This window comes from Rhinoraja longicauda, chromosome 35 (assembly GCF_053455715.1).
Source record: "Rhinoraja longicauda isolate Sanriku21f chromosome 35, sRhiLon1.1, whole genome shotgun sequence".
NCBI classification, from domain to species: domain Eukaryota; kingdom Metazoa; phylum Chordata; class Chondrichthyes; order Rajiformes; family Arhynchobatidae; genus Rhinoraja; species Rhinoraja longicauda.
In genome coordinates this window covers 139954-163662 of record NC_135987.1, presented here as the reverse complement: position 1 = coordinate 163662, position 23709 = coordinate 139954, and the positions used below count along the sequence as shown (strand labels likewise).

Here is a 23709-nt window from a genome sequence, read left to right as displayed (position 1 = left end):
CATAGAATCAGGAGATGTAGAATCAGTATGGATAGAAATGAGGAATTGTAAGGGTAAAAAGACCCTAAAGGAGTTATCTACAGGCCCCCAAACACTGGCCTCGACATACGGTGCAAGTTGAATCAAGAGCTAAAATTGGCATGTCACAAACGTAATGCATACGGTGGTTATGGGAGATTTCAACATGCAGGTAGACTGGGGAAAATCAGGTTGTAATGGACACCAGGAAAGGAGTTTGTGGAATGTCTCCGAGATGGATTCTTAGAACAGCGTATACTGAGCCTACCAGGGAGAAGGCAATTCTGGATTTAGTGTTGTGTAATGAACCTGATTTGATAAGGGAATTCAAGGTAAAAGAGCCATTAGGAAGCAGTGATCATAATATGATCATTTTAATCTACAAATTGCGAGGGAGAAGGAAAATCGGAAATGTCAGTATTACAGTATAGCAAAGGGGATTATAGAGGCATGAGGCAGGAGCTGCCAGATTTAACTGGAAGGAGGCCCAAGCAGGGAAGACGGTGGGAACAGCAATGGCAGGTGTTCCTGGGAATAATGCCGAAGTTGCAGGATCAATTCATCTCAAAGAGGAGGAAGAGGAATAAGAGGCACCCGTGGCTGACAAGGGAAGTCAAGGACAGCATAAAAATAAAAGAGAAGAAGTGTAACATAACAAAGAAGATCAAGAAGCCAGAGGATTGGGACTCTTTTCAAGAGCAACAGAAGATAACTAAAAAGGCAATACGGGGAGAAAAGATGAGGTACGAAGGTAAGCAAGCCAATAACATAAAGGATGATAGTAAAAGTTTCTTTAGGTATGTGAAGAGGATAAAAATAGTTAAGGTAAATGTGGGTCACTTGAAGACAGAAGCAGGGAATTTATTATGGGGAAACAAGGAAATGGCAGACGAGTTGAACCGGTACTTTGGATCTGTCTTCACTAAGGCAGATACAACAATCTCCCAGATGTTCTAGTGGCCAGAGATCCTAGGGTGACGGAGGAACTGAAGGAAATTCACATCAGGCAGGAAATGGCGTTGGGTAGACTGATGGGACTGAAGGCTGATAAATCCCCAGGGCCTGATGGTCTGCATCCCCGGGTACTTAAGGAGGTGGCTCTAGAAAACGTGGATGCATTCGTGATCATTTTCCAATGTTCTATAGATTTAGGATCAGTTCCTGTGGATTGGAGGGTAGCTAATATTATCCCACTTGTTAAGAAAGGAGGCAGAAAGAAAAAAAGAAAATTATAGACCAGTTAGTCTGACATCGGTGGTGGGGAAGATGCTGAAGTCGAAATTGCGGAGCATTTGGATAGCAGTAACAGGATCGTTCCAAGTCAGCATGGATTTACGAAGGGGACATTATGATTGACTAATCTTCTGGATTTTTTTTGTGGATATAACTAGGAAAATGGACAGGGGAGAGCCGGTGGATGTAGTGTAACTTGACTTTCAGAAAGCCTTCGACAAGGTCCCACATCGGAGATTAGTGGGCCAAATTTTAGCACATGGTATTTGGGATAGCGTACTGACAATCGATAGAAAATTGGTTGGCAGACAGAAAGCAAAGAGTGGGGATAAATGGGACCCTTTCAGAATGGCAGGCAGTGACTAGTGGGGTACCACAAGGCTGGGTGCTGGGACCCGCAGCTATTTACAATATACATTAATGACTTGGATGAAGGGATTAAAAGTAACATTAGCAAATTTGCAGATGACACAAAGCTGGGTGGCAGTGTGAACTGTGAGGAAGATGCTATGAGGTTGCAGGGTGACTTGGACAGGTTGTGTGAGTGGCGGATGCATTGCAGATGCAGTTTAATGTGGATAAGTGTGAGGTTATCCACTTTGGTGGTAAGAATAGGAAGGCAGATTATTATCTAAATGGTGTCAAGTTAGCAAAACGGATGTACAATGAGATCTGGGTGTCCTGGTGCATCAGTCACTGAAAGAAAGCATGCAGGTACAGCAGGCAGTGAAGAAAGCCAATGGATGTTGGCCTTCATAACAAGAGGAATTGAGTATAGGAGCAAAGATGTCCTTCTGCAGTTGTACCGGGCCCTGTTGAGACCGCACCGCGAGTACTGTGTGCAGTTTTGGTCTCCAAATTTGAGGAAGGATATTCTTGCTATTGGGGGCTTGCAGCGTAGGTTTACTAGGTTAATTCCCGGAATGGTGGGACTGTAGTATGTTGAATGACTGGATCGAATAGGCTTGTATACACTGGAATTTAGAAGGATGAGAGGGGATCTTATTGAAACATATAAGATTATTAAGGAATTGGACACGTTAGAGGAAGGAAACATGTTCCCAATGTTGGGGGAGTCCAGAGCCAGGGGCCACAGTTCAAGAATAAGGGGTAGGCTATTTAGAACGGAGATGAGGAAAAACTTTATCAGTCGGAGAGTTGTAAATCTCTGGGAGCAACACAGGGAGGAGGAGCCAGCGCTGCCGTCGCAGCTGCGGCTTGCCTGCAGTCCGTCTGTCTTTTGTGTTTTTTGTTGTTTTTTCTGAATTGTAGTTTTAATATGATGTATTGTATGTTATGTTTGGGGGGGAGGGGTGGGAGGGAACGGGAACTGTAACATTCTCTCTCCCGAACGGAGACGCGACCTTTGTTCTGTGTCGTGTCTCCGTTCCCGTTGCGGCCTACCACCGGCCATGCACCTGGGACCACCTGGGGCTCTGGTTCGCAGAGCCCACGGGCCCGGACTCACCACCTGCGGCGCTGGCTGCCTGCGGATGCTGCGGGAACGGCTGCGACTCGTCTCCGGAGGCTCCGGCGCGGGCCGCGTGGACGTCGGAAGCCCGCAGGCCCCTGGATGGGGGCCGACATCGGGAGCTCCGGCAGCGGCAGAGGCAGCGTGTTCGCCCGCCCCGAATCGCGGGGCTTGGGTCTGCCCGCCACGGACCTTTCACCATCCGGCGCGGCCTGAACTAGGCCGCGGGATTTTTCACCGCCCAGCGGGGGCTTCAATATCGGGGAGCCCCGACCGCCCCGACGTGGCAACTCCAACAGCCTGACCGCGGGACAAGACGGCAGGGAAGAGAAAAAGACATTCTGGCCTTCCATCACAGTGAGGAGGGACTGGAGGAGACTCACTGTGATGGATGTTTCTTTTTGTTTGGTGTTAGTTGTGACTGTATGTGTTATTGCATTTTTATTGATTAATCTTATTGGTCTTATTGTTCAACTGCGGGTAATGTTTCATTTCACTACACATTTATGTGTATGTGACAAATAAACGACTATTGATCTGTGGAATTATCTGCCTCAGAGAATTCACTGAGTGCTTTCACGAAAGAGCAAGAAAGAGCTCTTAAGGATAGCGGAGTTAGGGGGCAAGGGGAGAAGACAGGAACGGGGTACTGATTTGGAATGATCAGCCACGATCACATTGAATGGCAGTACCTGGCTCGAAGGGCCGAATGGCCTACTCCTGCACCTATTGTCTATTGTCTCATAATTTTATATACTTCTACCAAGTCTCCCCTCTCCCTTCGACACTTCAGGAAAAAACATTCCAAGTTTGCCCAAACTCTCCCTGTAGACTAACCCTCTAATCTGGGCAGAATTCTGGTAAACCTTCCTCTGCACCTTCTCCAACCTCTCCTTGTAGCTGTTTCCCTCTAATCCAGGTACCATTCTGGTAAACCTCCTCTGCACCCCCTCCAAATCCTCAATATCCTGCCTGTAATGGGGGCGACCAGAACTGAATGCAATATTCCAAATGTGGCCTGACCATAGTCCGATACAGCTGCATCGTGGCTTCTAGATTTAGATTTAGATTTAGATTTAGAGATAGGGCGCAGAAACAGGCTCTTCGGCCCACCGGGTCTGCACCGCCCAGCGATCCCCGCACACTAACACTATCCTACACACCACTAGGGACAATTTTTTAACATTTGCCCAACCAATTAACCTACATAGCTCTATGTCTTTGGAGTGTGGGAGTAAACCGAAGATCTCGGAGGAAAAAAACACGCAGGTCACGGGAGAACGTACAAACTCCGTACAGACAGCACCCGTAGTCAGGATCGAACCTGAGTCTCCGGCGCTGCATTCGCTGTAAGGCAGCAACTCCACCGCTGCGCCACCGTGCCGCCCTTCCTGACATACTCAATGCCCCAACCGATGTTGGACGGATGGGGAGATAACTCTCCAATCCTTTCACATCTGTCTCACAGTCTCTTTTATTCTCTATCGTATCGTTCCCTCTCAACCCTATTCGCATGCCTTCTCCCCGAAGTTTTGACACCGTTACTAACCAAGAACCTGTCAATCTTCACTTTAAAAATACCCAATGACTTGGACTTCACTGCCGGTCTGTGGCAATTAATTCCACAGATTCACCACCCTCTGGCTAAAGAAACTCATCCTCATCTCCTTTCTAAAAGCATGTTGTTTTATTCTGAATCTGCTTTCTGGTCTGGGGGAGTTCAGTGGGAAAGTGTCCCTGGTGAGATTAAAGAGAAACTCCTAATTTTAAAGGCTTTCAGACGGATATGCAGGAGTGGAGAGATATGGATCAAGTGCAGGCACAGGAGAATAGTTTAACCTGGCATCATATTCGCACACATTGTGGGCCTGTTTCTGTACTATCTTCTGTGTCTATGACATTGCTACCCTGAGCAGGGAAAAGGTTCTCTGACTGTCTACCCTATCTATGCCTCGTAATTTTATATACTTCGATCAGGTCTGCCCACAACTTCAAACATTCCGTAGAAAACAATCTAACTATCCAACCTCTCACTGTAGCTGATACCCTCTAATCCGGGCAACATTCTGGTAAACCTCTTGTGCACCAGAACTCTACACCTAGCATCGCGGATACAGTAGATGAGGTTGGTAGAGGTACATGTGAACTTCTGCCTAACAGGAACAAACTGTCTGGGTCCTTGGGCAGAGTCGAGAGAGAAGGTGTAAGTGCCTCTCACCTTACACCTGTGCCCTCTAGTCGATGACATTTCCAACCCGAGGGTGTGGGTGGGGGGACGTTTATGACCGCCTACCAGACCTAGGCCTCTCATAATGATCAGGTCTCCCCTCAACTTCAAATATTCCTGAGAAAACAATCCAAGTCTGTGCAACCTTCTCCCTGTAGCTGATACCTTCTCATCCGTCTTCACTAAGGATCTGTCTTCACCTAGGAAGACGCAAACATTCTCCCAGATGTACTAAAGGGCAGAGGAGCTAGGGAGATAGAGGAACTGAAAGAAATTTGCATTAGGCGAGAAATGGTATTGGGCAGACTGATGGGACTGAAGGTTGATAAATCCCCAGGGCCCGATGGTCTTCGTCCCAGGGTACTCAGGGAGGTGGCTCTAGAAATAGTGGATGCATTGGTGATCATTTTCCAATGTTCAATGGATTCAGGGTCAGTACCTGTGGATTGGAGGGTAGCTAATGTTATCCCACTTTTTAAGAAAGGAGCGAGAGAGAAAACGGGGAATTACAGACCAGTTAGCATGACATCGGTGGTGGGGAAGATGCTGGAGTCAATTGTTAAAGAGGAAATAACGGTGCATTTGGATAGCAGTAACAGGATAAGTCCAAGTCAGCATGGATTTATGAAAAGGAAATCATGCTTCACTAATCTTCTGGAATTTATTGAAGATGTGACAAGTAAAATGGATGAAGTGGAGCCAGTGGATGTAGTGTATCTAGACTTTCAGTAAGCCTTGGATAAGGTCCCACATGAGAGATTGGTGAGCAAAATTATAGCACATGGTATTGGGGGTAGAGTGTTGACATGGATAGAGAATTAGTTGGCAGACAGGAAGAAAAGAGTAGGGGTAAACGGGTCCTTTTCAGAATGGCAGGCAGTGGCGAGTGGCCCATATTTACCATATTTATTAATGATTTGGATGACGGAATTAGAAGTAACCCTAAGGGGTAAGTGCAGCGAGAACTGGGTGCCTTTGTACACCAGTCACTGAAAGTTGGCGTGCAGGTACAGCATGTTGGCCTTCGTAACGAGAGGATTTCAGTATAGGAGTAAAGAGGTTCTTCTGCAGTTGTATGGGGCCCTATCAAGACCCCATCTGGAGTATTCTGTGCAGTTTTGTTCTCCTAATTTGAGGAAGGACATCCTTATAATTGAGGCAGTACAGCGTAGGTTCACGAGATTGATTCCTGGGATGGCGGGACTGACATACGAGGAGAGATTGAAAAGACTAGGCTTGTATTCACTGGAGTTTAGAAGGATGAGAGGGGATCTAATAGAGACATAAAAAAATTATAAAAGGACTGGAGAAGCTAGATGCAAGAAAAATGTTCCCAATGTTGGGGGGTCCAGAACCATGTGCCACAGTCTTAGAATATTGGGAAGGTCATTTAAAACTGAGGTGAGAAGGAACTATTTTCACCCAGAGAGTTGTGAATTTGTGGAATTCTGCCACAGAGGGCAGTGGAGGCCAAGTCACTGGATGAATTTAGGAGTAAGTCAGATAGAGCTCTAGGGGCTAGTGGAATCAAGGGATTATGGGGGGAAGTTGGGCACGGGTTACTGATTGTGGATGATCCGCTATGATCACAATGAATGGCGGTGCTGGCTAGAAGGGCCGAATGGCATCCTCCTGCACCTATTTTCTATGTTTCTATGTTGCTATCCAGGTAGCATTCTAGTAAACCCCCCTGCACCCTTTCCAAAGCCTTCAAATCCAAGAAGCAAGCGACTGCGTCTATCCGATCTATTCCTCTCATGATTTTGTACGCCACTTTAAGATCACCCCTCATCCTCCTGCGCTTATACAACTGCAACATGACCTCCCAGCTTCTTTACGCCTTTATGACCATCCGATGCACCACTGATGCCTCTTTCAACAACTATGTACTGTACTCCACGATCCCTCTGCTCTGCAACACTCCCCAGACCCCTACCATTAACAGTATAAGTTCTGCCCATATTAGTGCACCCAAAATGCAACACCTAACATTTATCTGTATTAAATTGCGTTACTCCAGCACTTTGTATCTTTGGTATAAACCAGCATCTGCAGCTGCTTCCTATTACACCAGTTCTGTTCAATCTCCCTGTAGCCGAAACATTCTAATCCAGGCAGTGTCTGGTAAATCTCATCTGAACCCTTTCCAAAGCCTTCTTTCCTGCTCTATCTACTTGTGTTGCCACTTACAGGGTGTTACGAATTTAGACCCCAAGATCCCTCTGTTTATGTTTGTCGAACCTTTCTTTGTTTTGTTTAATTAAGTTATAATTGTCATGTGAGTCAGGTGCAGTAAAAAGCTTTTGTGTTGTATGTTATCCAGTCAATAGAAACATAGAAATATAAAAATATGTGCAGTGGTAGGCCATTTTGCCCTTCGAGCCAGCACCGCCATTCATTGTTATCATGCCTGATCATCCGCAATTAGTAACCCGTGCCTGCCTTCTCCCCATAGCCCTTGATTCCGCTCGCCCCTAGAGCTCTATCTAGCTCTCTTTTAAATTCATCCAGTGAATTGGCCTCTACAGCCTTCTGTGGCAGCGAATTCCACAAATTCACAACTCTCTGGTTAACAAAGTTTATTTTCATCTCAGTTTTAAGTGGCCTCCCCTTTAGTCTTAGACTGTGGCCCCTGATTCTGGACTCCCCCAACATTGGGAACATTTTCCCCGCATCTATCAGGAAAGACTATACATTATTACAATCGAACCGTCAACAGTGTACAGATACAGGATAAAGGAAATAATGTTTATTGTAAGATAAAGTCCCGTAAAGTCTGATTAAAGATAGCTTGAGTCTCTCCAATGAGGTCAAGACCGTTCTCTAGCTGGTGAGAGGTGGGTTCCGTTGCCTGATAACAGCTGGGATGAAACCTGAGCAGCTCCATCCAAGAACACGTGAAATTGAAGAGTTGTGGACGTAGTCCAGACTATCACACAAACTAACCTCCCTTCCATGGACTCCATCCACACTTCACACTGCCTTGGCAAAGTCAGCAGTATACTTAAGGATAGGCACCCAGACACTCCGGATTCACCCCTCTCCCATTGGGCAAGAGGTACAAAGCGTGCAAATGCTTACCTCCAGATTCAGGGACAGTTTCTCCCCAGCTGTTATCAGTCAACTGAATCATCCTATCAACAACTCGGGAGTGGTCCTGAGCTACCATCTACCTCATTGGAGACATTTCGCCTATATTTAATCGTACTTTCGTGGACTTTATCGTGTACTAAATGTTATTTACTTTAACCTGTATCTGTATACTATGGATGTCTTGACCGTAAACATGTATTGTCTTTCTGCAGACTGGTTAGCACGCAACAAAAAAGCTTTTCACTGAACCTCGGTACATATGACAAACGAAAAACTGAAACTAAAAACTAAAACTATCTTTCTTGAAGGGTAAGGGGATTCAAGGGAGTTACCGGGGTAAGGCTGGTCCTTGATAATGCTGGCGGCCTTGACGAGGCAGTGTGAAGTGGAGTAGTTCCTGAGGACTGGAGGGTAGCTAATGTAAGCCCACTTTTTAAAAAGGGAGGGAGAGAGAACACGGGGAATTATAGACCAGTTAGCCTAACATCGGTAGTGGGGAAAATGCTAGAGTCAGTTCTTAAAGAGTGATAGCATCACATTTGGAAAGTGCTGAAATCATCGGACAAAGTCAGCATGGATTTACAAAAGGCAAATCATGTCTGACGAATCTTATAGAATTTTTCGAGGATGTAACAGGTAGAGTGGATAAGGGAGAACCAGTCAATGTGTTGTATCTGGATTTTCAGAAGGCCTTCGACAAGGTCCCACATAGGAGACTGGTGTACAAACTTAAAGCACACGGTATTGAGGGTTCAGTGTTGAGGTGGATAGAAAATTGGTTGGCGGACAGGAAGCAAAGAGTAGGAATAAACGGGTCCTTTTCGGAATGGCAGGCAGTGACTAGTGGGGTACCGCAAGGCTCAGTGCTGGGACCCCAGTTATTTACAGTGTATATTAATGATTTGGACGAGGCAATTGAATGCAACATCTCTAAGTTTGCGGATGACACGAAGCTGGGTGGCAGTGTTAGCTGCGAGGAGGATGCTAGGAGGCTGCAGGGTGAATTGGATAGATTAGTCGAGTGGGCAAATGCATGGCAGATGCAATATAATGTGGATAAATGTGAGGTTATCCACTTTGGCGGCAAGAACAGGAAAGCAGAGTATTACCTGAATGGTGACCGATTAGGAGAAGGGGTGATGCAACGTGACCTGGGTGTCATGGTGCACCAGTCATTGAAAGCAAGCATGCAGGTGCAGCAGGCAGTGAAGAAAGCGAATGGGATGTTGGCATTCATAGCAAGAGGATTTGATTTTAGGAGCAGGGAGGTTCTACTGCAGTTGTACAGGGCATTGGTGAGACCGCACCTGGAGCATTTTGTGCAGTTTTGGTCTCCTAATCTGAGGAACGACGTTCTTGCCTTAGAGGAAGTACAGAGAAGGTTCACCAGATTGATCCCTGGGATGGCGGGACTTTCATATGAACAAAGACTGGATAGACTAGGCTTGTACTCGCTGGAATTTAGAAGACTGAGGGGGGATCTTATAGAAACATATAAAATTCTTAAGGGGTTGGAGAGGCTAGATGTGGGAAGATTGTTCCCGATGTTGGGGGAGTCCAGAACCAGGGGTCACAGCTTAAGGATAAGGGGGAAGTCTTTTAGGACCGAGATGAGAAAACATTTCTTCACACAGAGAGTGGTGAGTCTGTGGAATTCTCTACCACAGAAGGTAGCTGAGGCCAGTTCATTGGGTATATTTAAGAGGAAGTTAGATGTGGCCCGTGTAGCTAAAGGGATCAGGGGGTATGGAGAGCAGGTACAAGTTACTGAGCTGGATGATCAGCCATGATCATATTGTATGGCGGTGCAGTCTCGAAGGGCCGATTGGCCTACTCCTGCACCTATTTTCTATGTTTCTATGTTTCTAACAGAACTGAGGTTGGTTTGTGTGATCGATGAATGCGTCCACAACTCTGCGATTTCTCGCATTCTTCGATGGAGCTGTACCCAAACCAGACTGTGATACCTCCCCATAAAATGCTGCCTTTCGCAGCTTTCTATGGATAAAATGTATCTCAGACAATTTAACTCATTGTGTCAAATCCTCAGCTCCTGCCGTGTCCGGCTGCTATTAAACTTAACGGTACACCAGCAATTATTGACTTACCAATAATAACTAACTTCGTCCCATTGCCAAAGGTAGAGCCGTAGTTATTGGAACACAGTGCTTTAGGGTGGTGTTAAATATCACCACCCTCTGCCTGATAAAGATTACCCTCCGGTTCCAATTAAATTTTGCCCCCTCACAAATAAACCTTTAGACTTTTGACTTTAGAGCTACAACGCGGAAACGGCCCCTTCGGCCCACCGAGCCCACACTTACCAGCGATTAGCTGTACATTAGCACTATCCTACACACCAGGGATAAATGGACAACTTACTTAAACTACAAATTACAAACCTGAATAGATGCAAATTGCTAGAGCACCTCAGCGGGTCAGGCAGCATCTCTGGAGAAAAAATGGATGGGTGACGTTCCTTGTTGGGACCCTGCTGCAGACCCTTCTTCAACTTACAAACCTGACCCGAAACCTATGCCCTCTAGTTCTTGATTCCCCGCACCCTGGGCGGTAATTAGTCAGGTGAATACACAGTGTCTTTTACCCCCATGATAGGGGAATCAAGAACAAGAGGGTTAGGTTTAAGGTGAGAGGGGGAAATATATATTAGGAACCAGAGGGGCAACTTTTTCACACAGAGGGTGGTGGGTATATGGAACGAGCTGCCAAAGGATGTAGTTGAGACATTTAAATAACATCTGCACCCTACTTAACAACATGCTTTTTTCAGCATCCAAAACAGCATCCAAGTGCGGCCTTAGCAATATCTTGTATGTTAGATCTACCAGATGTTTTGCTGATTATAGACCAACTGAATCCTCTTGAGGTTTCCAATCCTTCTGCATATAATATAGTGTAATACTGGTCGTTCAAACACAGAGTGAGATATATAGGTGTCCAACTCTGTAGCTCCCTGAAAGAAGCAGACAGACACTGAGAGAGGGAGAGAGCGAGAGAGAGCGAGAGAACGGGAGGGGGACAGGCAGCATCTCTGGAGAGAAGGTTCGTCACCCAGGCGATGGAGGAGGTGGGCGAGGGTGAAGGGGAGCAAAGAGATGGTATAACCTCCCGCCGCTCTCTTTAGCAGGGGATGTTGGACAGCAGATGCCTGCCACTCCCGACCTCTGTGTCCCAACCCCGGCGATTAACACATTCTTTTCAACACCCCCCCCCCACTCCATCTCTCCCCCTTTCTCTCCCCATCCTTCTCGATTCTCCCCTCTCCCCAACTCTCTCCACCCCCTTTTGCCCTCTCTCCCCTGTTTTTTCCTCCCTGTCCTCTCCTACCCCATCGTCTCTCTCCCCCTCTCTCCCTCCCTCCTTCCCTCCCTCCCTCCCCCTCTCTTTCTCCCACCTCCAACTCTCTCTCCCTCACTCCCTCCCCTCTCCCTCAACACCCCCGCCCTACGTGTGCCTGCTTCCATGCTGTATGACTTTTAAACATTCACAATATTTCTCTCAGCCTCCTCCCTGACTGTGGCAAACTGACCGCAAAAGTTTCCACCCTCAGTTATTTGGTTCACCATACTTCCCCCCGCACCGTCCCTCTCCCTCTCTCCCTCTCTCACTATCTCTCTCCCTCTCACTCCCCCTCCGTCTCTCCCCCCTTTACTTTCCCCATCCCCTCTCCTTCCACCTCCTCTCCCTCTCTCTCTTCACCCTATCGCTCTCTCGCTCTCTCCCTTCTAACTCTCCCCCAACTTCTCTCTCCCTTTCTCTCTCCCCTCTCCATTCCTTTCCATCCTCTTCCCTCCCCCCACTCCCCCACTCCGCTATTCCCTGTTCACAGACGCTGTTTCCACTCACCGACAACGACTAATTTCGTTCCGATTCCAAAATAGGCTTCACTGTTGGAACACAGCGATCGGCGACCGTTCAAAAACTAATCCGATCTCTCTATACGTAAATAATTGCACCCTAGAGGCGTGGCAGGTTAGCAAACCTCACCCCTTCTCTCTCTCCCCCGCCCCAAACCTCCATTGAGGAATTGGACCATTCGGCCCACCACTGTCCTCAGATATCTGTCGTATCATTGTTGTACCGTGATGTCCCTCTGTACCTCCCAACCGTTCAGTTTTTTCCTTCTTAAGGACTTTATTCAGTATTTGCACTTTAAAGTGTACCAAAAGGACGACTTCCGGTGGCGCTTTGGAGGGCTAGAGGGTAACGCCAGCCAGCTCCTCGTAAAAAACGGAGAAAAACCGGGGATAAATCGACCTACCTGCTGCCTGCTGGCCCTGCACTGATTGCTGTGAGTGACGTTATCAAGCGCGTGGCTCATAATGTTTCCACAACACAGCCCACCCACGGATAGAACGAAAAGTCGGGCTACCAGGCAGAATCCGCGGGAAGGCCTGACTGAAGCCTCGGCCTCAGGTAGGACGTTATCCCAAGAAGATGTGACGAAAAAAGGGACCAAAAAAGCGGAAGGTGAGGAACTCAAAAATTTTATTGCAAGTGAAATTTCTGGTTTGAGGGAAGAAATAAAGCAGATGAATGTTGCTGGAGAAATAAAAAAAATTAAGGAGGAAATGAATGACTTAAAGCTTGAGACTAAGAATATAGCAGATGATTTGAAGAATGATTTGAAGAAAGAAATCTCTGAAATATTATTTGGACTATCAAAGGAGATGAATGAGAAAATTAAAAATGGGAAAGTTGAATTAGATGAAAGGCTGAATCCTGTGGAAAAGGCATTGAATCAGCAGACGGGTGTTATAAAAGACCTTGAAGACCTAGCCGAAACAAGCGCTCACACTACAGCAAAGCTCGTTACAGAAAATCAACGTCTAACTGATATGCTGGTCAAAATAAACGACAAATGTACTGAACTGGAAGGTCGCCAGAGAAGACAGAACTTAAGAATTGCAGGTATTCCAGAAGGGGAAGAGAAAGATCAAGATATCCGAGAATTCACTGCAAACTTACTGCAAAAAGTTTTATCTCTGGACCAAAAGCCTCAACTAGCCCGAGCACATAGAGTGATGAGACGCCAGACAGGAGTAGGCGCACCCCCAAGACAAATGATAATAAAAGTACAAAACGACTATGTTGTGGAGGAGATAATGCAAAAAGCATCAAGAAACAGAAAGCTTGATCTTAAGGGTCACAGGATCAGCATTTACCGAGATTATCCAGCAGAGGTTGCAAGGAAACGAAAAGCATTCAAGGAGACCAAAAGTATTCTGAGGGAAGTGGCGGATTTGAAATATGGTGTTAGTTATCCAGCTACCCTAAGAGTTACTTATGACAAGAAGGAACACTTTTTCACCGACCCTGTGAAAGCACTGGACTTTGCCAAGAAGATTATACCATGAGAAGACCCCTGATGCCTCATCATGAAGAAATGACTTTGCAGGGCTGCATGGAATTGAATTGATGACTAAAGAAGCTGAGAAAGAAGTGGATCGGAAATTCTGCTATGGATACTAACAACTGCGCTACTAATATAATTAACTAATGAATACTAAAATTATACCGCGGCATTTTTAATAATTAGAATTAATAATTATTACTAATGACTAATACTTACTTATAAAGTTACTTATAATGGAATGATCAGAGTTAAATACAGAGCTTGATTTTATTTGTTATGTTTGGAAATCTGCTCTCTTTTTTCTTTTTTACTTCCTGCTAGTAATTTTCATAGTTATTTTTATTTTTATTTTTCCTTTAATTCTGGGTTTTATTATCTGCATCTTAACACTCCCGATTATTGGATCTTGATATACCCCCGGTAAAATATTGCCATTCCAAGAAATATAGGGGCTGGATAAGTTCGAAACATCAACTACGGAAGTCGGTAGATGGGTAGCCATGTTAGTATGGCTAGCACTAACTGCACTAACATTAGATGTAGTTTTTTCTTTCTTTGTGCACAATACTAATTTTTTAACCTATCCTCTTTTTTTTTCTATTACTAATTATCATTATTATTTTCAGTTTGAACGGAGTTACAAATTGGAGCAAAGGAGATATATAGGTGAGAGGCATTTAAGAGTCTTAAAACTCATCTATTCAGAGTTCGGGTGCGGGGTCGGGTCTGTCGAACTGAACCATTGGCTCTATTATAGACCGCCATAGACAAAAAAATGCAAGATTTAAAAATGAATACGGGGAACGAAGGAATAACGTTTTGCAGTTGGAACGTTAAAGGTATTAATGAACCAATTAAGAGAGGTAAAGTATTAGCACATTTAAAAGCAATTAAAGCGGACGTGATTTTCATCCAAGAAACACATTTAAAAAAAGATGCCGAGCATAGGCTGAAAGCTAAATGCATAGATAAAACATATCATTCTTCTTTTACACATAAATCAAGAGGCGTAGCAATATTATTTCGGAAAGGTACTTTATTCAAACATACATCAACTATAACCGATAAGGATGGCAGATACATTATTGTAATAGGAGAATTAAATGCACAAAAAATGATTTTTGTCAATGTATATGGACCAAATTTTGATAGTCCACTGTTCTTTAAGAAAATATTTAACTGCATTCCGGAAATAGCACAACATAACTTAGTAATTGGAGGAGATTTAAATTGTACTTTAGATTCCTATTTAGACAGATCAACAAGACAAAGGAAAACCAAATCACATTCCAGTGACTTATTAAATGCATATATGGATACTAGTAATATTAAAGATGTTTGGAGAGTGGAAAACCCAACTGGACGAGAATACTCATTTTATTCACCTGTACATAAAACCTATTCAAGAATAGATTATTTTTTGGTCGACGCTAAACTTATCTCACTCACTTATAATTCAAAATACCATAATATTACAATCTCAGATCATGCACCTTTAACATTTATGATTAAAATAAATGGTAAAATGGAAAAACGGGGACAATGGAGATTTAACCCACAAATATTAAAAAATAAAACAACTCAGGAATATATTACAGAACAGATTAAGATTTTTTTCGAAATAATGATAAACCGGAAATATCTTCTGCCCTACTATGGGAAACTTTTAAAGCATATGTCCGTGGAATTATGATATCTTCTCAAGCATTCTATAATAAAAAGAATTGGAGGGAACAACAGGAATTAGAAAAGGAGATTAAACAATTAGATACAGAGAACGCTGCTAATCCATCTATAATAATACATAATAAAATCGCTGCACTGAAATATAAATTAAATAAAATATACTCAGATCAAGTCGTAAAACACTACCAATACACCAAACAATCACAATTTGAATTTGGAGATAAACCTCATAAGTTATCAGGAGATAAAATTGGCGTGTCAAAAATGTAATGCTACTGTGGTTATGGGAGATTTCAACATGCAGGTAGACTGGGAAAATCAGGTTGGAAATGGACCCCAGGAAAGAGAGTTTGTAGAGTGCCTTCGAGATGGATTCTTAGAACAGCTTGTACTGGAGCCTACCAGGGAGAAGGCAATTCTGGATTTAGTGTTGTGTAATGATCCTGATCTGATAAGGGGACTAGAGGTAAAAGAGCCATTAGGAGGCAGTGATCACAACATGATAAGTTTTACTCTGCAAATGGAAAGGCAGAAGGGAAAATCGGAAGTGTCGGTATTACAGTATAGCAAAGGGGATTACAGAGGCATGAGGCGGGAGCTGGCCAAAATTGATTGGAAGGAGGCCCTAGCAGGGAAGACGGTAGAACAGCAATGGCAGGTATTCCTGGGAATAATGCAGAGGTTGCAGGATCAATTTATTCCAAAGAGGTGGAAAGACTCTAAGGGGAGTAAGAGACACCTGTGGCTGACGAGGGAAGTCAGGGACAGCATAAAAATTAAGGAGAGGAAGTATAACATAGCAAAGAAGAGTGGGAAGACAGAGGATTGGGACACTTTTAAAGAGCAACAAAAGTTAACTAAAAAGGCAATACGGGGAGAAAAGATGAGGTACGAGGGTAAACTAGCCAATAATATAAAGGAGGATAGCAAAAGTTTTTTTAGGTACGTGAAGAGGAAAAAAATAATCAAGGCAAATGTGGGTCCCTTGAAGAGAGAAGCAGGGGAATTTATTATGGGGAACAAAGAAATGGCAGACGAGTTAAACCGTTACTTTGGATCTGTCTTCACTGAGGAAGATACACACAATCTCCCAAATGTTCTAGGGGCCGGAGAACCTAGGGTGATGGAGGAACTGAAGGAAATCCACATTAGGCAGGAAATGGTTTTGGGTAGACTGATGGGACTGAAGGCTGATAAATCCCCAGGGCCTGATGGTCTGCATCCCAGAGTACTTAAGGAGGTGGCTCTAGAAATAGTGGAAGCATTGGAGATCATTTTTCAATGTTCTATAGATTCAGGATCAGTTCCTGTGGATTGGAGGATAGCAAATGTTATCCCACTTTTTAAGAAAGGAGGGAGAGAGAAAACGGGGAATTATAGACCAGTTAGTCTGACATCAGTGGTGGGGAAGATGCTGGAGTCAATTATAAAAGACGAAATTGCTGAGCATTTGGATAGCAGTAACGGGATCGTTCCGAGTCAGCATGGATTTACGAAGGGGAAATCATGCTTGACAAATCTACTGGAATTTTTTGAGGATGTAACTAGGAAAATTGACAAGGGAGAGTCAGTGGATGTGGTGTACCTCGACTTTCAGAAAGCCTTCGACAAGGTCCCACATAGGAGATTAGTGGGCAAAATTAGGGCACATGGTATTGGGGGTAGGGTACTGACATGGATAGAAAATTGGTTGACAGACAGAAAGCAAAGAGTGGGGATAAATGGGTCCCTTTCGGAATGGCAGGCAGTGACCAGTGGGGTACCGCAAGGTTCGGTGCTGGGACCCCAGCTATTTACGATATACATTAATGACTTAGACGAAGGGATTAAAAGTACCATTAGCAAATTTGCAGATGATACTAAGTTGGGGGGTAGTGTGAATTGTGAGGAAGATGCAATAAGGCTGCAGGGTGACTTGGACAGGTTGTGTGAGTGGGCGGATACATGGCAGATGCAGTTTAATGTAGATAAGTGTGAGGTTATTCACTTTGGAAGTAAGAATAGAAAGGCAGATTATTATCTGAATGGTGTCAAGTTAGGAGGAGGGGGAGTTCAACGAGATCTGGGTGTCCTAGTGCATCAGTCAATGAAAGGAAGCATGCAGGTACAGCAGGCAGTGAAGAAAGCCAATGGAATGTTGGCCTTCGTAACAAGAGGAGTTGAGTATAGGAGCAAAGAGGTCCTTCTACAGTTGTACCGGGCCCTGGTGAGACCGCACCTGGAGTACTGTGTGCAGTTTTGGTCTCCAAATTTGAGGAAGGATATTCTTGCTATGGAGGGCGTGCAGCGTAGGTTCACTAGGTTAATTCCCGGAATGGCGGGACTGTCGTATGTTGAAAGGCTGGAGCGATTGGGCTTGTATACACTGGAATTTAGAAGGATGAGGGGGGATCTTATTGAAACATATAAGATAATTAGGGGATTGGACACATTAGAGGCAGATAACATGTTCCCAATGTTAGGGGAGTCCAGAACAAGGGGCCACAGTTTGAGAATAAGGGGTAGGCCATTTAGAACGGAGATGAGGAAGAACTTTTTCAGTCAGAGGGTGGTGAAGGTGTGGAATTCTCTGCCTCAGAAGGCAGTGGAGGCCAGTTCGTTGGATGCTTTCAAGAGAGAGCTGGATAGAGCTCTTGAGGATAGCGGAGTGAGGGGGTATGGGGAGAAGGCAGGAACGGGGTACTGATTGAGTGATCAGCCATGATCGCATTGAATGGCGGTGCTGGCTCGAAGGGCTGAATGGCCTACTCCTGCACCTATTGTCTATTGTCTATTGTCTATTGTTACTGGCTCGTCAACTTAGAAAGATGGAAGGAGAAAAAATAATCCACAGGATTAAATCACATACTGGCGAACCTTTAGTACAACCTAAAGATATTAATGAGAGATTTCTGCAATATTATAAAAATCTATATTCAGCTAAAACGACAGAAAATAGGATAGGAATAGAAGCATTTAAAAAAAAATGTAATCTGAATGGGTTGGATTTACAAAATAGAGAATCACTAAATGCGGAAATTTCAGTAAAAGAAGTTGAAGAGTCTATCAGATCATTAAAAAATGGTAAAACACCGGGACCAGATGGTATCGGTTCGGAATTTTATAAAACATTTTATGATCTGATCACACCACGTCTGAAGATACTTTATGAAAATATCTATATTTGTCAGAAACTACCAGAAACGTTAAATGAATCTATTATAACACTTATACCTAAAATAGACAAAGATCTGGAGGACCCAGGATCATATAGAGCTATAGCTCTTTTAAATACTGATCAAAAGATACTAACGAAAATATTAGCACAAAGATTAAGCACAGTTATTAATAAACTAATTCACCCCGATCAAACAGGATTTATACCAAAACGATATTCCTCATATAACCTCAGACGATTATATAATATTATATATTCGAAAAGAGGTATTAATAAAGACTTAGTAATTATTTCGTTAGATGCGGAGAAAGCCTTTGACCAAGTGGAATGGTCTTATTTGTTTTCGGTTATGGAATTTTTTAATTTGGGAGAGAAGTTTATCACTTGGGTTAAATTATTATATACCAATCCAACAGCTAGAATAATAACAAATCAAATACTATCAAATAAATTTAATCTATTTCGAGGCTGCAGACAGGGTTGTCCTTTATCCCCACTATTGTTTGCACTTGCATTAGAACCTTTAGCTCAACGGGTGAGAACACATCCTGAAATATATGGATATGACACCACAAATACTGAAAATAAAATTTCTTTATATGCGGATGATGTATTACTTTATATCACAAACCCGGAAATTAGTATTCCAAATTTACTAAAATTAATAACTGAATTTGGATCATATTCAGGATATAGTATTAATTGGAACAAAAGTGAACTTATGCCGATAAGGGTAAATAATCTACATATATTACAACAATTTCCTTTTAAGATAGCAAATGAAAAAATAAAATATCTTGGAATTTATGTAACAAAAAGATTTGATTCTTTATTTAAATCTAATTTTCCGCTCTTATTGAATAAATTAAATAAAAATATTTTATATTGGAAAACATTACCAATCTCAATGATAGGTAGAATTAATGCAATAAAAATGATTTTTCTTCCACAATTATTATATCTTTTCCAAATGATTCCGATATATCTTCCTAAAATTTTTTTAAAAAAAATTGATTCCATAGTCACTAACTTTATCTGGGATTATAAGAGCCATAGAATAAAAAAAGAACACTTATGTAAACCAAAAATAAATGGAGGTCTAGCTCTACCAAACTTTACGTTTTATTATTGGGCAGTCAATATTAAAAATATTAACTTTTGGTTAGTAGAGACAGATAAACAACCAACCTGGTTAATAATGGAAAAAGAAGATTGTTCGCCCTTTGAAATTAGTTCGATTTTATTCGCCAATAATAAAATAAGTAAGAAAACCTATAGTGAAAACCTTATAATAGATAGTGGAATACGTATTTGGAAACAAATAAAGAAAACATTAAAATTGGAATGTATACCACTAGCTCTTACTATTGTAAATAACATCACATTTAAACCTTCAATGATAGATAAAGGTTTTTTACAATGGAAAAACTGTGGAATTAATAAGATGGGAGATCTCTATAGGGAAAAAATTTTCCTTTCATTTCAAGAATTACAACAAATTTATGGATTACATTCAAAAGATTACTTTAGATATTTACAAATTAGAGATTATGTAAAAGCAAATACACATGAAATTAGAAATAGAAAGACAGAGATTTTAGATGAATGTTTGAATAAACACCCAAATACAGAAAAATTGATATCATATATTTATAATATTCTACTGGAAAACGACGCTCCAAGTACAGAAATATATAGACAATCATGGGAAAATGAATTAGGTCAAATTATTAGACCTGATATATGGGATGAAAGTTTACAACACATACATCACTGTTCGCTAAATGCTAGACACTCTCTTATACAATTTAAAATATTACATAGACTTCATTATTCAAAAGCTAAATTACATAGTATTTTTCCAAATATATCTGCCATTTGTGACAAATGTCAGCAATTGGAAGCTAATTTAACGCACATATTCACAAACTGTGAAAAAATCACTAAATTCTGGACAGAAATATTTAAAATAATTTCGAATGTTGTTAATAGGAAGCTGATCCCTGACTCAAACTTAATAATACTGGGAATATTAGAAACAGATCAATTATTAACAACGAATCAAAGAATTTTTATTGATTATAGTTTAATAATTGGGAAAAAATTAATACCCAAATTCTGGAAAGGTCCTACATCCCCCACAATTAAAATGTGGATTACAGGAATGTCGGAGACACTTCATCTGGAAAGATTGAGACTTGTACTAGTGGACAGGTTGAATCTTTTCAGAGGAATATGGTCTCCATTTATTGTATATTTAAAGGGTCAAAATGGCTTGGTTCGAGGACATGACCGTGGCCTGAATAATGGAATGGAGGAAGAATTATGAATAATAAATCATGGATATATCTCCAATGATAGATAACTTTTTTAATACTCCATTCATTTCTCCAATTTGGATCTCTTATTTTTATTTTATTTTTCTCTATCTTTTCCTCTCTTAAAAAAAAAGTATAGAAATATGTAGGACATAATTGTTAATATTAATAATATCACGAATGTATGTAATAAGTAAATTTTATTAATATGTATTTATGTTTAATAAAAATATTTATCAAAAAAATAAAGTGTACCAAAAGGTGCAAAGACTTTCAATGGTAACATTACATCAGGCGATCATTACAATACAATACTGCCATCTTTATCTACATTATGCTAGCCACCCCCTCCCACCCCCGCGGAAAACAACGTTCACAGAAGACCACCACAGTTCCCGTGGACATCGCATGTTCCATCACCTTGCTCGGGACTGACTTAGAGTCCCATCGCGTGTACGTGGACTTACCTTGCCTGGTAATCGACGGTCCAAAGCGGCCTGCGAACTTCAACATCGAGGTGCTCGCAGTCTCGGGTAGGGACCGATGTCGGGAGCTCCAAACGACGCAGGTTTCGACCATCCCCGACTCGGGGTCAGATCGCCCAACGCGGGGGGAGCTGAGATTCAGGATCATGATCAGGATCATGATTGCCCCGATGCGGAGTGCCCAAACGCCGCCGGCTACGGGAGTCAAGATCGTCCCGCCAACGGAAGGCTCGAGGCCCCCGACCGCCGGAGAAAACGGAGGAGATTGAACGTGTTTTCGCCTTCCATCCCAGTGAGGAATGTAGTGGAGTCACTGTGGAGGATGTTTATGTTAAATTGTATTTGGTGTGTTCTGTTGCTTTTAACTGTATGGCAAAACAAATTCATCGTATGTTGCAAAACATACTTGGCTAATAAAGTATGATTATGATTATGATTGTGATTATCGTCATGTGTACTGAGGTACAGCGAATGCTTTGTTATTGCCTGCTCTCCAGTCAGCCAAAAGACTATACATGATTACAATCAATCAGAGTCATAGCGTGAGACAACAGGCCCTTCGGCCTTACTTTCCAATGCCGACCAACACGGCCCATCTACACTAGACCCACCTGCCTGCAATTGAATCGTATCAATATAAACCTGTCCGATTCATGTCTAAATGTTTTTAAGCGTTGTGACAATACGTGCCTCAACGACCTCCTCCGGGCAGCTTGTTCCATACTCCCACCACACTTTGTGTCAAAAAGTTGACCTCGGATTCTTATTAAACCTTTCCCCTCACCTTAAATCTCTCTCTCTTTCTTGATTGCCCCACTCTGGGGGTAAAGGATCCTCCACAAGATCACCTCCATAATATCACCCTTGATCCTCGTGCACTCCAAGGAATAAAGTCCTAGCCTGCCCAACCTCTCTCTGAAAATCAGGCCCTCGATTCCTGGCTACATCCTCGTCAACCTTTTCTGCGCCCTTGCCAGCGTAATCAAGCCGTCCACAGTGTACAGATACAGCATGATGGGAATAAGATTTAGTGCAAGATAAAGTCCAGCAAAGTCCAAAGTTTCCGTGTGTCTCAAAAAAGGTAGATGGGAGGTCAGGACCACTCTCTAGTTGGTGAGAGGATGGTTCAGTTGTCTGATAACAGCTGGGAATAAAACTATCCCTGAATCGGGAAAAGCTCCTCGGGTCCCATTACCCCCTGTTGTTTGCCCTGCATGGTGGGAGGTTTTTGTACGGTGTCTACGCCGGTTTACAACACAGTGCCCCCGCTGTTCCCACGGTGATAAATCATCATACAATTGAAAAACCGTGACCTGACCCACAGAACACCGCCCATTGGACTACTTCCAACCAATGGTGGGGCTTCTGAAGGTGTAGAGAGTTCGGATTGTTCTACGACATTTTACTCTCTACTCCCTGTCTACCCTGACGTCACATTCAGGAACTATGTAATTGCACTCCAAGGTCTCTCTGCTCCACAACACTCCCTGTCTACCCCTGACGCAACGTTCAGGGAACTATGTAATTGCACTCCAAGGTCTCTCTGCTCCACAACACTCCCTGTCTACCCCTGACGTCACATTCAGGAACAATGTAATTGCACTCCAAGGTCTCTCTGCTCCACAACACTCCCTGTCTACCCGTGACGTCACATTCAGGAACTATGCACCTGTACTGCTCATCCCTCTGCTCTACAAAACGTCCCTGTCTACCTGTGACGCAAATTTCAGGGAACTATGTACCCGCACTCCTGGACCCCTCTGCTCTAAAACACTCCCCGTCTACCTGTGACACCACTTTCAGGAATTATGTACCTGCACTACGAGACCCATCTGGTCTCCAGCCTATCTACCTATGAAGCTACTTTCAGGGAACTATGTATCTGCACTCGTAGATTCTTCTGCTCTCCAACACTCACTGAATAAAAGTGACGCAACTTTCAGGGAACTATGTACCCTCACTCCGAAATCCCTCTACTCCCTGTCTACCTGTGACACAAATTTCAGGGAACTAAGTACCCGCACTCCTAGATCCCTCTGTTCATCAACAGAACCATGTCGTTCACCGTGTAGGTCCTGCCATGGTTTAACTTCCTAAAATGCAACACCTCGCACTTCTCTGCATTGAACTCCGTCAACCATTCCTCAACTCTCCTGCCCAACCGTTTAAGAATCTGCTGCAATTTCTGACAACCATCTTCCACCCATCTACCATACCACCCACTTTAGTGTCATCGGCAAACTTGCTAACCACGGCCTATAAGTTTTCAGCCAAATTGTTGATGTAAACCACAATCAGTAATGGGCCGAGCACTGATCCCTGGGGCACAGCTTTCGTCAAATGCCTCCAGTCGGAAAAAAACAACATTCCATCATCACCCTCTGCTTTCTTCCATGAAGCTAATTCTCTATCCAGTCGGCTGTATCTAACTGGATCATATGCAATCTAACGTTACAGAGCAGCCTACCATGCGGAACCTTGTCAAAGGCCATGCTGAAGTTGCTACAGAGAACTTCCACAACTTTACTCTCATCAATATAAATTAACCCCCATGATCTTGCACAACTCTGCAAGATCACACCTCAGCCTCCTGCGCTCCAAACTCTCTCTGTAGCTCAGGGACCTTGAGTTCTGGCTACAGCCT

At 43.1% G+C, this 23709-nt stretch overlaps 1 long non-coding RNA gene and 1 gene segment (V, D, J or C); one reads left to right on the top strand and one right to left on the bottom strand.

Moving 5' to 3' along the window:
- LOC144609930 (uncharacterized) overlaps positions 1–8136 on the bottom strand; it is a 26210-nt gene extending 18074 nt beyond the window's left edge. The window contains exon 1 of the long non-coding RNA XR_013549382.1: positions 8123–8136. This is a non-coding gene — a long non-coding RNA (uncharacterized LOC144609930). The remainder of the gene's footprint in view (positions 1–8122) is intronic.
- A 12778-nt stretch (positions 8137–20914) lies between these two features.
- The window catches only part of LOC144609929 (T-cell receptor beta-1 chain C region-like), a 19972-nt gene continuing 17177 nt past the window's right edge, over positions 20915–23709 (top strand). Inside the window, 1 exon segment of the C gene segment in view lies at positions 20915–21113. Within this exon segment, the coding sequence occupies positions 20915–21113 (199 nt within the window).